The 13,865-nt window shown below is 40.5% G+C and overlaps 3 protein-coding genes across 12 annotated transcripts in view; 2 read left to right on the top strand and 1 right to left on the bottom strand.

The window, feature by feature from the left end:
* Positions 1-7,330, top strand: part of SLC12A6 (solute carrier family 12 member 6) — an 89,318-nt gene extending 81,988 nt beyond the window's left edge. For all 7 annotated transcript variants that reach the window (XM_019935219.3, XM_004310923.4, XM_073800703.1 and 4 more), the window contains 6 exons: positions 202-371; positions 1,297-1,428; positions 2,010-2,117; positions 2,318-2,502; positions 2,906-3,039; positions 4,269-7,330. In XM_019935219.3, coding sequence (XP_019790778.1) covers positions 202-371; positions 1,297-1,428; positions 2,010-2,117; positions 2,318-2,502; positions 2,906-3,039; positions 4,269-4,360 — 821 coding nt within the window. In that variant the 3' untranslated portion in view covers positions 4,361-7,330. The remainder of the gene's footprint in view (positions 1-201; positions 372-1,296; positions 1,429-2,009; positions 2,118-2,317; positions 2,503-2,905; positions 3,040-4,268) is intronic.
* Positions 201-12,081, bottom strand: EMC4 (ER membrane protein complex subunit 4). Of its 2 annotated transcripts, XM_004310931.3 has the most exons (5): positions 11,894-12,077; positions 11,444-11,558; positions 8,311-8,464; positions 7,830-7,990; positions 201-7,574 (listed from the first exon to the last, which is right to left on the bottom strand). In XM_004310931.3, the coding sequence occupies exons 1-5, from the start codon at positions 11,977-11,979 to the stop codon at positions 7,539-7,541; spliced, it is 552 nt and encodes a 183-aa protein (XP_004310979.1). In that variant the 5' UTR covers positions 11,980-12,077; the 3' UTR covers positions 201-7,538. The 2 variants fall into 2 exon arrangements, with proteins under 2 accessions (XP_004310979.1, XP_004310980.1); XM_004310932.4 differs by lacking the exon at positions 7,830-7,990 and having other exon boundaries at positions 11,894-12,081.
* Positions 12,082-12,128: 47 nt separating this feature from the next.
* KATNBL1 (katanin regulatory subunit B1 like 1) overlaps positions 12,129-13,865 on the top strand; it is a 63,058-nt gene continuing 61,321 nt past the window's right edge. For 2 of the 3 annotated variants that reach the window (XM_073800706.1, XM_019935223.3), the window contains exons 1-2: positions 12,136-12,263; positions 13,007-13,087. The gene's annotated coding sequence lies outside the window, so the exon portion shown is untranslated. Of the gene's footprint in view, positions 12,264-13,006; positions 13,088-13,865 lie in introns of all 3 variants that reach the window. The other variant, XM_019935224.3, reaches the window with a different exon arrangement.

Consider the following 13,865-nt stretch of genomic DNA (forward strand, 5'->3'; position numbering starts at 1 on the left):
TCTCAGTCTAATTCTGTTAGCTATTCAAATTTTTCTTAATGATTTTCGTTACTTGATTTGGTACAGCCTACTGTGTAAATAGGACACCTTGCTCAAAGAACTGTCAATGGCCATTATCCTTTCTTTGCTGACATGGTAGGAAGCAAGGTAAGCCTAAGGATTCATCTCTGCTTATCCTGATTCTCTCTGTTTTCTCCCTAGGCACAGTTCGAGTGACAACTGCTGCCCATCTGGCCCTGCTGGTGGCTAAAAACATCTCCTTCTTTCCCAGCAATGTGGAGCAGTTTTCTGAGGGCAACATTGATGTGTGGTGGATCGTGCATGATGGGGGGATGCTCATGCTCTTACCGTTCCTACTGAAACAGCACAAGGTATTTTGACACCTTTTTAAAAAAGTCTTTCTCTCTTAACTTCTGTCCTGGTTCACTAGACAGACAGTCCTCCTTTCATTCTATAGTGTTGGGGCTTAGAAAACTTGGGGATTATTCTTGGCTTTCCGTGATTCCAGATTCAACGTTATAAGAAATAGTTTTCTTTGTAGTTGATACCTATTTCCAAGGGAAATTCAGCAAATTAATAGAACTCCATATGAGCCCTTGGAAAAAACCATTAATAAGTGAATTAAAAAAAAAAAAAAAAGACTGGGGCTTCCCTGGTGGTGCAGTGGTTGAGAGTCCACCTGCCGATGCAGGGGACATGGGTTCGTGCCCCGGTCTGGGAAGATCCCACATGCCGCGGAGCGGCTGGGCCCGTGAGCCATGGCCGCTGAGCCTGCGCGTCCGGAGCCTGTACTCCGCAACGGGAGAGGCCACAACAGTGAGAGGCCCACGTACCGCAAAAAAAAAAATGGAAAAAGATGAAAATACTGGAAACCTAAGAGGGTGTGTGTGTATCTTATACATATTTATGTTCATCCTTTGGTAAGACTGAAATTTAAAATAGTAAATATTATAGTCTGCACAGTGTCATCAGTATGCTACCTGAGTAAAGCACCCTCTTAATGTATCATGTGCCATCTTTTCTGTTTTGCCAGTTTTTTTCTTGTCATGAAGTAAAAACTCCTTTAAACTATATTTTATGTGTTCCTTGGTCAAGCTTTTGCCCTAACAATAATATAGCAAGTAAGTAAAATAAATAAATAAGTAAATAAATAATAATATGGCAAGTAAGAATCTAGGAACATATACCCTGAAACTGTACAAGATTGTTCTAGGCAAAAGTGCCATTTATTTTAAGAAATAACTCTTTTTTGCCTTCTTGCATTTAATTTTCCATGTATATGTGGTACTTTCTCAGGTGTGGCGAAAATGCAGCATACGGATCTTCACAGTAGCCCAACTAGAAGACAACAGTATTCAGATGAAGAAGGACCTGGCCACCTTCCTGTATCACCTTCGCATTGAGGCAGAGGTGGAAGTGGTGGAGATGGTGAGAAAGCTGAGTTCGAGATAAGAGAGACTACCCTGTCATTCTAGAACCTCTTCTGGTTTGGGAATTTCTTCAGCTGCAAATGTGGATTAATTCCTTAGTTCCAACAAAACTCTCATATGTTGATCTAGATAAGTACAATGCATATGTGATGTGTATTTAGTGGTAGTTTTTAATTTTTGCTTTCCTGTTTGTTCCATAGCCCTTCTATTTCTGCTAGATTCTTATCTGCTTAATACAGTTTTATTAAGTTTCAGTTCATATATTCATGCTAAAATCACACATAGCTTTTTTAAAAAAATAACTTGTAAGTATTAAAAAAAAATAAGACTGGGGTTTTTGTTTTGTGTTTCAAGGAAACACGTATGTCATGGTTAGATTGTGGAAAAGACTCAGGGCTCTGGATTTGATCTACAATCCACAATATTATTAATATTTACGTAGCTCAATGACTGGACAAAAACTAAAACCTAGGTTGATATTGTGATACTTTCTCTGGTGTAATTTAGTAAGTGGAAATGAAAATATATGGTTCTTTCTCTTTTGTGCTTATTGCCTACTCCGTGTGATATCTACGGCAGCATGACAGTGACATATCAGCTTATACTTACGAGCGCACCCTGATGATGGAGCAAAGGTCCCAGATGCTCCGGCACATGCGACTATCCAAAACAGAGCGTGACAGAGAGGTGAGATTTTGCTGCACTGACCTAATCCTGGCCCTGTGAAGTCTATCACTGAAAGGGATGATAGTATTGTTCTCAGCATGACAGATTCTTTCCTAATTGCTTTATTGGTTATTCCACTATAACCACATTTCAAAATAATTAAAGATGAAGCATGAGAGAAAATTGGGTATAGAGTCATAGCTATGTTGGGCCTTCCTCAGGCACAGCTGGTAAAGGATCGGAATTCAATGCTACGATTGACCAGCATTGGCTCTGATGAGGATGAAGAGACAGAGACCTATCAGGAGAAGGTGCACATGACCTGGACGAAAGACAAGTACATGGCATCCCGGGGGCAAAAGGCCAAGTCAATGGAAGGATTCCAGGACCTACTTAACATGCGTCCGTAAGTTTTCCTACTCACAAGCTTATCACTTAACATAGTATCCTAGTTAGTGCCACAGATGTGGCACTGCCTGAATACACAGGACAGAATCTAGTCTTCATTTCACCCCAAATCCAGCCATCTTTCTATTGTTTGCCTATGCCTATCAGCTACCAGTTAATACTGTACACAAGCTAACCATCTTTCTTCCTGTCCATACTGTGTTCCTGGTATAAAACAAGCAAATGTAGAATGTGAAAGCTATGATATCAATATTATAAGGCAATCAATCATTTGTTCATTACATCAATCATAGTTAAAGCAAAAAATCTCTAAAATCTCAAGTTTTTTAAAGTTGACGATATGCCTAGTTTTCTCTTTGCCTTAACCCACCTGTTTCTTCCCCACCACGCTCCCCTTCCAGGGACCAGTCCAATGTGAGGCGGATGCATACAGCAGTGAAGCTCAATGAGGTTATAGTTAACAAGTCCCATGAAGCAAAGCTGGTTTTGTTGAATATGCCAGGGCCACCCCGAAACCCTGAGGGTGATGAAAACTGTATCCTTTCTGAGAGCAAAACTTCCAGTAGGGAAAATCTTAGCCTGTGTTTTGTTTTGTTTTTTAAAATTATTTATTTATTTATTTATTTTATTTCTATTTTATTTTTTTTTGGCTGTACGCCGGCCTCTCACTGTTGTGGCCTCTCCCGTTGTGGGGCACAGGCTCCAGACGTGCAGGCTCAGCGGCCATGGCTCACGGTCCCAGCTGCTCCGCGGCATGTGGGATCCTCCCAGACCGGAGCACGAACCCGTGTCCCCTGCATCAGCAGGCGGACTCTCAAGCACTGCACCACCAGGGAAGCCCTTAGCCTGTGTTTTAGATGGGACACTAAGTAACTGTAAAAGTCATTGTCTATGACTTCCTGTCTTGAGGAGGGAAGACTGTTAAAAGTCTCAGGCAAGGATCCTTACTTAGTAATACTACTCTCCTTCAGGGGAGTTGGGTATAAGATGTTCTCTCTGAACCCTAAAGAGACTTTTTAGGTGGCATATTTGCAACATGACTTTCAACATTCAGTGTATAGAACCCTTACTGACAGTCCTAGAGATGGAACACCCACAGCCCTTCTCCTTTCCAGGCTCTTCCCAGTTTGCAAAGCCTCTCTCTTTTGCATGGAGTTAGGGGAGAGGCAGTTGAAGTGGAAGTTCCCTCTGAGGGGGAAAGATAAGGTTCTTCTTCATACCCTAATTCCAGGATTGTTTTTATGGGACCCCTTCAGCACTGCAATGGCACAGACTGGTCCATTCCCACCAGTACCATTAAGGAAAAGAGGTTAAAAGAACGCGTAAATCAACTATATTTGAAGAAAAAAAGAAAAAGAAACTGGCAGAAAAAATCTAACTTGAGCAGGTTCACTTGGAAATTACTGGGATTCTCTCCTGGAATCTTACAGGCTGCCCTGTTGTGGCTTTTTCTTCTTTCTGCCTTATTTGCTGTATAGTAGTAACACATTACTTCTGGGTTTCCCCCATTTTAAAATAACATTTAGAAAAAAAATCTAACAAATGGGAGAGAGTCTTGTATTATTTATGCAAAGAGGCTAGATCCCCAGATTACTTCAGAGTTCGATTGAATCCAGAGTTCAGACTTCTCCAGTTCTGAATATATAATAATTAAAACAAGCATGTTGATTTTGCAGCTTTGTAGTCAGATAAACTCAGATTATCATGATGCCAGGTTTTAAATTGTGCTCTTCTGCCTATTTGTCTCCTTGACAAATTCTGAAGACATGGAGTTCCTAGAAGTGCTCACTGAAGGACTAGAGCGAGTCCTTCTTGTCCGAGGTGGTGGCAGTGAAGTGATCACCATTTATTCATAATCTACCCTTGAATGATTCTGCTGGGCCTCACCTTTCCAAAAAGGCTTCCAACCTCCATGGAAGTGCCAGCTCTTTACTACCACTCCCATCAACTAGAGACCTGTGTTCTGTGTACATCACGCTGAACTCTTAATGAGCTGAGCCTCAAGTACTTGTGCAGAAAAGTACAAACAGATCTGCTCTTTGCTACCATATGACCTGCTGTCCTTAAAGAAGAAGCAGATATTCCCTCAACCTCAGAACAATGCTCAAGTCCTACAAGCCATGCCTGTACCAGATAAAGGCAAGTTAGAATTAACAAGCTAAACCAATAAAATGAATTGGCAAAAGGGATGCTAGAAATTCAACTGAAGACAAAAGTACACGTCTAACATTAAAGATGAGTCTCAGAAGTCATGATTCAATGATGACACCATGGGGGTAACAGCCAGAGAGACACAGCCTCATCATACTAAAGAATTCATGGCCAAGTACACAGGGAGCTAACATCTTTGTGGAGACATCCGTGGCAAGCCAAGATGACAATTTTCGTCAATGTATCCACTGCTCTCCAGGACTCTAATTTTATGTTAGGGTACTAATATATAAAAACGGAAACATGAAACTGCAGCCCCTACTTCCTCCAAAATAAAATTCCCCCAAAATATGTTTAAGTACACATACTGTGTTGTATATTTCAGCTGTTTCTCAAACCCATCCTGTGGTTAGGATTGTAATACAGGCACTGTTACCACGGAAACTGTTTTTTAAAAGGTTGAGTAAAAATTATTTCTTTCAGGTTCTTTGCAAATGGACAAACTAAGCGAACTCCAAAAGGTAGCTATCAAGATTTACATAAATGCAGTCTGTGGTTACCTATGAGACATGGGCAAAATATATAAGCTGTTATCTAAGAAATGCAGATGATGATGCATACTAACCAATAGGTTCTCCTTTCCTTCTCCCTTTTATGCCCTCTGGGTTATAGGCACAGATCAAAAATCATAAGAACAAACACACTAGGAAGACTGGCTAAAATCCTTTGCTAAAACCTTTGGATTATTCTTCAAAGGGAGAATCCAGCAGTGTAATTCGAAGTTTATAGCCATATTCCTTCCATAGTGCCAAAGTTACTGAGCTGCTGCTACTCTTCTTACCTACTTCACTGAAGTGGCATGCAATTGGCATTGGCCTGTTTCAAGAAACTTATTTCATTAGGAAACCTGTGGACTCATTCCCAAAGCCAGCCATAATGAAGACTTGAGGGCATGCAGCTCAGCACTAAGTATGAGCATTTTTTTTTCAATTTTATTCATTTTGACTGCAGAAACTTGGATCTGAACTAAGAGATTATCCAAGGTAACAGTCTTCTATTTCAGTTTTGTTTTCAGAAAGCTCTAAATGTGTCAAGGAAATGCTTCTGCAAGCTTAGCTTTTTATTTGCTAACTTAATGATCACAAAACACCTGCTTTTCGAGCATAGGGAAACTGCCCTGTGTGACTGAGTGGTAATTTCATATATGTGAAATCTTCATTTATTGTACAGGATAGATAGGGTATTCCAAGAAACTATCTTGCCTGTATTCATGTCTGCTTTTGAATTTCATTTTATTAATGATAAATAGTACCACTCTTTCATTACCAGTAGGATATGGAGCAAGCTGACTTGCTCCATAGTCTGCAGACTATTCATCTGACCCTTATGGACAGAGGAGAAAAACCCTTCAATATGGCTTAAGAAACTGAGTCATTTTGGTTTATTCCCTTTGCTCTTCTGTCAGTGTCCCAGCCCAGTCAGGTAGCAAAGCAGACAAGATATTTTAAGTCTTTTTTTTCTGCTGCTTCCTGCAGAGGGTAGAAGCATTGTTTACAACTTTCATTGCAACACTCCATTGCTAAGTTGAGTCCAGCAGTAGTGGAACAGGTACCCTAGGACCCAAGCTATTAAAGACCCATGCTCTAAAGGTCAGCTTGCCCAGGAACTCCTTTACATTTACACAAAACCTCTGGCCAAATGGACAGAAAGTAAGGTTAGTTTTAGAAGAGCTTTTTGTGGCTGGAGCTCTGTAAGAATCCTTTAAAGGGATAATGGAATTAGTGGCTACTAATATAGCCCCTACTTTAGGCCCTAAAACACAATCACTGTTACATGGGGAAGTGGCTGTTAGGCCAGATTTAAACTCATCTCTGTCTAGAGCATTTCATGTCTATGTGTTGCTTATGTTGTCTGCAAACTGTCTTGTCTCTTTTAATCACTGCAAATAAAGCAATACCGAAAACTTGATGAGAGAATGCACCTTAGGGGAAGGGGCTTTGTGTTTCATGCAGGAAGAGAAAGGAAAGACCTCCTCCTGCCTTTTGAAGAGATCCAGCTTTTAAGTCTTAGCTATGACTTTACCAGGGCAGGTTATGACAATATTCATTTTCCAACTGCTGGCCCTCTGCCTTTTATAGCTATCTTAAAAGCTTTAGTTTGAGTTGCAGCATCTGTCTGACAGGTGCCAAGTTCCTTTTGGCAGGGCAAAGACCACTACTTTGTATCTTCCGTTGCCTCAGATTCCTGTGGCCCCTGAGATCCCGCGAATCCTCATTCTCCCTAAACATGCTAAAAATCCATTTTTGTGGATACTAAAGTAGCAACTACACTGTAAGCATTTTATGTGTTTTGGTCTGGTTTATTTTTCTTTTCATCATGTATAATCTGAATTCAGCATTAGTTTCTCACATTTCTCTAGTATCTCCAACAGAATTTTTATGTCCCAGCTTGTGTTAAATAGAAGTGAAATATATCAAGGAGCATAGATTTAAGGGATACTTGTGCAACTTTTTTTTAAAGCACTGTTCTCAACCATTTAATTTATTAAAAGGAGATGCTGCTGTAGCTCTTGATTTATCAGCAACCACTCTTTTGTTTACAGAGTTATGGTTTCATTTGTTGTTTTGCTCTCTACTGGAAACATAAATAAAGTTTTCTACCTTATTTTCAGTCAAGAGTTGTGGTATAGTTTTTTTGTGTTTGTAGTGATATGTACATTGTCTTTCTAGGATTTGTCTCTTCACCATGGAGAAAAGAGACCTTTTGGTCCTTTTCAGTGAGTGATAATGTTAAAGGTTGGTATGCTGAGGAGGAGCCACTGGGCATGAAAGCGGCTGTAAACGAGCTCCAGATACATAGGCACCACGTGCTTCTTTCTCAGGTTCACAAAAGCAGTCCTCCTCCACTGAACTCCATCCTCTGAAAAAAGAAAAAATGAATAAGTTAATGGTGAATGAGAAATAACTGAAATAACTTCCTGAATCAAGTACTTAATACTTTAATCATAAGCTCTACTTTGCTTTATCTTTAAAATATAACAATTTCCAAACTCCTAATGGATCTTATTTCTTAAGAAATGAGCTCTAAGAGCAACTGTGATCCCCCACCATCAAATGGATCAACTATTTACTGTACATTACATCTGCCCCAAATTTAACTTTCCTTTTGCCTTACCTCAGGGGGCTCAATGAAGGCTAACCAATCTGATGCATGTGTAGGCAAGAGTCCCATTGACTGGCACTTATAAACAGCCAATGCCAAACCCATAAGGTTCCCAATGAGATACACCAAACCCTGAAGAAACTTCTGGCTTGAACTTTCTAGCATCTTGAAAGCTGTTGGGGTAACAGAAAGTGTCAAAAACCAAAAAAAACTTTTTTTTTTCAATACGAATCAGGCCATATTTTAATATATATAACACAGACAGTCCAGTCCCATAGTAAGAGTACAAATAGAACCATTAAAGGTGAACAAAAACCCACAAGCACCATTTCCTCCTCCATGCCACCACCACTGCCATCACCACTCTGCACACACTCCTACTGCAACTAGCCAAGAGCTAGCTGTGCCAAAGACTTCCCGTAATGGGTTCTGCTGAAGAATTTGCCTTTGATTCTTAAAGCTTAAGGAGGATTATTATTTCAAGAATACTTACTGGCTGAAATGGCCATAAGTGCTTGAATGGGTCGCCAAGCCATCATACACACCATCATAGTAGGGAAGATGGAGATAGTATTGCCTGCCATGTACATGATGAAGAGGTTCATGGGAATCTGTTTCAGGGGACCCAAGGCAATGTCCCAGCAGCGCTAAAACAAACACAGTTTTAACCTCTGATCACTATCCTCAGTCCTACGTTACATCACTGGCGTTAAAGTCAAATGAACACAATTCCCGACTTCGTGCTTCTGAGTGAGCTGACTCCTCAATTCCACCACCTCTGCCCTTCTCCCACTTTGCCACAGGAAGCTTGCTCTTCTAAAGATAAGGCATCTTCACCATTTCTGTTTTTCCCCATGGGTTTCCCAAATACCATTTTTCCCCAAGACTTGTGGTAAAGAGAAGACTTCCCTATTTTTGTTCTTATACTTCTGCATCTATCACTGGCCCATCTACAACTGAAGAACTAGATAAATCCACATAGTGGTAGATTAGCATACCTCAATAACTAATAGAACAAACAGACAAATCCAGATATAAAAGATCTGAATGATATTATTAACCCAATTGACAAATAGAACACTGCACCCAACAGGTGCAGAAATCACAGTCTTTTCAAACACACATAGGACATTTACAAAAACTGACAACTTACTGAGCCGTGGAGAAAGTGTCAATAACTCTCAAAGAACTCCAATCATACAAAGCATATTCTTTGATTATAATGCAATTAAGCTAGGAATCAATAACAAAAGGATAGCTAGAAAATCCCCTATGTGTTAGAGTGAAAAAATGTGCTCTAAATGATCCACTAATCAAAGAAGAAATTTCAGTGGAAAACAAATATTGTTAACTGATAACAAATACCATATATTAAAACTGGGACACAGAGCTTTGAGAAATTTACACCCTTAAATACATATTAGAAGACTAAATAAAAGTAAGCATCTATTTCAAGAAGTAAGAAAAAGAATAAATTAAACCCAAGGAAATGGAAAGGAAGGAAATCAAAATGAGAGCAGAAATTAATGAAATTTTCTTAAAATCAACAAAGCCAAAGGTTTTTTCGAAAAGATTAAGAAAATACTAGTGAGCCCGATGAATAAAAAGCAAAATATTCAACAGCAAGAATGAAAAAAGGGACATCTCTATAGGTCTTCCATATATTAAAGTGATCAATATTATGAATTTGGGGGAAATGGCTAAATTCCTAGAAAATATAACAACTTACCTAAATGGCATAAGAAGTTGGAAATTTAAATAGTCTTATAACTTTAAGAAACTCTATAATTAAGCCCAAATGGTATCCCTTGGCAAATTCTTAACATTTAAGGAAAAAATAAAGCCAATCTTATACAAACTCAGAGAAGAAAAAATGAATTCATTACTGTAATATGGGACCTCATAAATACCAAAACCTGCCAATGACATTATGAGAAAAGTTTACAGACCAGTATCACTCATGAACCTAAATGCAAAAATCCTAGGGGCTTCCCTGGTGGCACAGTGGTTAAGAATCCGCCTGCCAATGCAGAGGACACGGGTTCGAGCCCTGGTCCGGGAAGATCCCACATGCCACAGAACAACTAAGCCATGCGCCACAACTACTGAGCCTGTGCTCTAGAGCCCGTGAGCCACAACTACTGAAGCCCGCATGCCTAGAGCCTGTGCTCCACAATGAGAGAAGCCACCATGATGAGATGCCTGCGTGCCATAATGAAGAGTAGCCCCCCCCCCGCTGCAACTAGAGAAAGCCCGTGCACAGCAACCAAGACCCAACACAGCCAAAAAAAAAAAATCCTAAACAAAATATTTAAAGTAAATCTATGTATATAAACAGAATAATATACCCCTGTCCATTTGGGTTTATTCACATAAAGGAATAAATGGCCATGTGTAAACAGTTTCCTTATCTGTCATTTACATAGATCATTTATATGAGAGTTTATTTATAGAATTCTTGTTTTTTTTAAATTTTCTGGCCCTGCGGAGCAGCATGTGGGATCTTAGTTCCCTGACCAGGGATCAAACCTGTGCCCCCTGCTTTGGAAGCATGGAGTCTTTACCACTGGACCACCAGGGAAGTCCCTATCTGAGAGTTTAAATATCAAATCATCCATACAACAGAATTGCTCTAAAATACATATTTTATAATAATCTGCCTTTAAAATCACGCCATTTTAGTAATACCTTACTATCATGTATTTATTATTCATATTATGCTTTGATGTACCAAGATGAAAAATGACAGGACACTTATCAAGAAAATCACTGACAACAGCTCTGTCATTTTCATGTTGTGAAAATCACTGCATTTCATGAATCAAAGTTCATTTAATATTGAACAATATTAAGGCTGAGAGGAAAGTGCCAGGCACTGTTCAAGGGACTTGGGAGACAAAATCTTGCTCTCATGGAGCTTACAAGAGTGAAAAGAGAGATAATAAAATAAGTAAACTATATATGAATGATATGGAGAAATATATATGAATGAAATGGAGAAATATAAAGTAAGAACAGATAGGGAGTGCCATGAGGGTAGACTTCACTAAGAAGGTAACATGTAAGAGACTGAAAGGAGATGAGACAGCAAATCATAAAGGTATCTGGGGGAAAAGGAAAGAACAAGTACAAAAAGCCTGAAATAGAAGCTTGCCTGGCATATTTAAGGAGCAGCAAGGAGGCCGTTCTGACTATAGGAGTGAACAAAGGGAAAAATGGTAGAAGATGAAGTGGCTTAGACCAGGATGATAGATTACAGCAATAAGAATTAAGATTTTGAATCTATTTTGAAGGTAAAAGCAACGGACTGTTCTGACAGGTTGGTTGTGTGGTATAAGGGAACTCCAGTAGAAAAAGATGACTTGAACTGGAACGCATTGCTACCAGTAGCTAATTTTCAACCTACTTCCTTATACCTTATGTTCAAACGTCTTTTATTTTTACAATTATTGAGCACTTTTGGATCTGATATGTCAACTAATGTAACAGTAATCTCAAGCGGTTTAGCTATCAAATATTCGGGATAAGGGCCATCTACAGTAAGACATTCATGTGCTGCGTGGGAGAGGGTGGGTGTGTAGGTCAGGACTGGCCCAAGGACTATAGTGACATCTATACCTCTGTACCTTCTCCACTAGGATCCGGTCTGTCTCTTGCACGCTGGTATCAGGCACTTGCTTGTCCAAGTAACCAACTGGGTACAGCGAGTCTCCCTGGCCACCGCCCCGGTCACTTCGGCTCCTAGAGACCAAAACCAAGAAACTAAGGTTGCAGCCTTCCACACTTCATATTCCACATTTCCCGTTCGAATCACAGGAATAAAGATCCTCAGATGCATCTACCCAGATTAGACCAGCCCTCTCGTGGGTTCGTCAGACCCTTGCCTGTAGGGAGGAATGAAATAAGCATCCTTTGGTCATAGAAACCTCTATGGCAGAGAAGCCGCTAGCTCCCCAGGAGTCGTTTCTGGGCCACCCATCCTTTTCACGGAGTTGGGCCTGAGGGTTCAGGTCCTATTCCTCTGGGGTAGTGCTGGGGTGGGAGCTCTGATGTCGAACTTTGCCCAGGCACCTCACCTGCTGCCTCCTCCAGGTCCGCTCAGCTCAATCGCCCACTTGAAGCGCCGGCCTCGGTTGGCCACCAGGCTCCCCTGGGCCGTCATGGCAACGGCCGCCTCCCAAAGCTGCAGAGCTCCCGACCAAACTTCAGCCAGGCCTCAAGCCCAACAGCGTCCGCGACTTCTGGGGCTCACTCTGCAAGTCCACATCCGGCGCGTAACTATAGGCGTCACTTCCGTCCCGGAAATTGTCAGGCGGCTGACCGAAGGGTGTGGTCGGAGGTACAGAAGGTGGGAGGGAAAAGAAAGAATGTAAAGGTACCTAAAGCGTTTTCCGCGCCTTCCCTCCTTTCTGAAGAAGGCCTGCAGGGTGTTCCCTCACCTCTGAGGTGCGTTTTATGGGACAAAGGGAAGTCCATACTGACTCTCCATTAGGGGTTGAAGCCCTGAAAAGCGTCTGGAGCTCTTACCCGTTCCCGGGAGCACAAGATTCAAATAATCTATTTAAATCCTGGCTTCACCACGGATTGTGTGACCTTGAGCGAGTATTTAGTAGCTTCTGGGTGTTGAATGTCCACCGTGTACCAGGAACTTTATGTCTATTATTTCATTTAATTCTCACAGGAACCCTGCGACGTAGATAGTTCTGCCCCTACTCCGCAGCAAACCTAGGAGGCAGTGTGGGCATGTTAAGGCTCTTGGGCTCAAGATTCAGACGGTCTCCGTTTGAATTCTGGCTTCGTTACTTAACTGCGTGATTTTGGGCAAGTTAGATTCTTTGTGTTTCAGACCTTTCCATATGTACCTGCTTTCGAGGCTTGTTCTGAGGTTGAATAGAGTGCTCGCCACAAGTGCATGACGTGTTTTTTAATGTCATTAATCTCCAACATTATTCGTGGTGATCGGGTTTTGTATTCAACTGTATACCTATATCATAATTAAACCTATCATTGGGTTTTTAAGTTGTTTACTGTTTTTTTCCCTTTTATAACCAATGTTGCTGTCACTGTCATTCAAATCATATATTCCTTCCCTTGTAAAGTACTCTCCTACTTGCTGTAAAATTTTTTAAGCTATAACAAAGTTTCTTTGGTCGCAAGGGTACTCCAGGTCTTTTATTCCTTTGTTCTAGGAATCCTCATAGTGTTACTTGCTAAAAACGTGTTCCAGAGAAGGTGAAGATGTTGAGACTGAACTGAGGAAAGGTTCCAAGGTCAGATAAGCTTGAGATATTGTATTCTAAACATACATCCCAGAGATTCTCGGTGCTACCGGTATAACATTAAAACCACAAGAAATAATTCAGTAAATAATCTCCTTTCATTTTGTTTCCCAATCTGCCTGAATAACAAGCCTCTTTTTTTTTTTCTATCACATCTGTTAATGTCCAATGGAATCAATGTTCCATAGAACACAGAGGGCAACTTGCTATATATGTGCTAGAATTAAAGAGAAAGAAGAAGGCACTCTTTAAAGATCTGACTGATATTTTTTAAAGTTTGTTAGAATATCATTAGAAATAATAGATCCTTTATGGAAATGGAGTTTCAGATTGGAATTAAACTTTTTTTAAGGTTTAAAAATCTATAAAAATGTGTTTTTTTAACATCTTTATTGGGGTATAATTGCTTTACAATGGTGTGTTAGTTTCTGCTTTATAACAAAGTGAATCAGTTATACATATACATATGTTCCCATATCTCTTCCCTCTTGCGTCTCCCTCCCACCCTCCCTATCCCACCCCTCTAGGTGGTCACAAAGCACCGAGCTGATCTCCCTGTGCTTTGCGGCTGCTTCCCACTAGCTATCTACCTTACGTTTGGTAGTGTATATATGACCATGCCTCTCTCTCACTTTGTCACAGCTCACCCTTCCCCCTCCCCATATCCTCAAGTCCGTTCTCCAGTAGGTCTGTGTCTTTATTCCTGTCTTACCCCTAGGTTCTTCATGACATTTTTTTTTTCTTAAATTCCATATATATGCGTTAGCAT

Source organism: Tursiops truncatus, chromosome 2, assembly GCF_011762595.2.
Source record: "Tursiops truncatus isolate mTurTru1 chromosome 2, mTurTru1.mat.Y, whole genome shotgun sequence".
Classification (NCBI taxonomy): Eukaryota; Metazoa; Chordata; class Mammalia; order Artiodactyla; family Delphinidae; genus Tursiops; species Tursiops truncatus.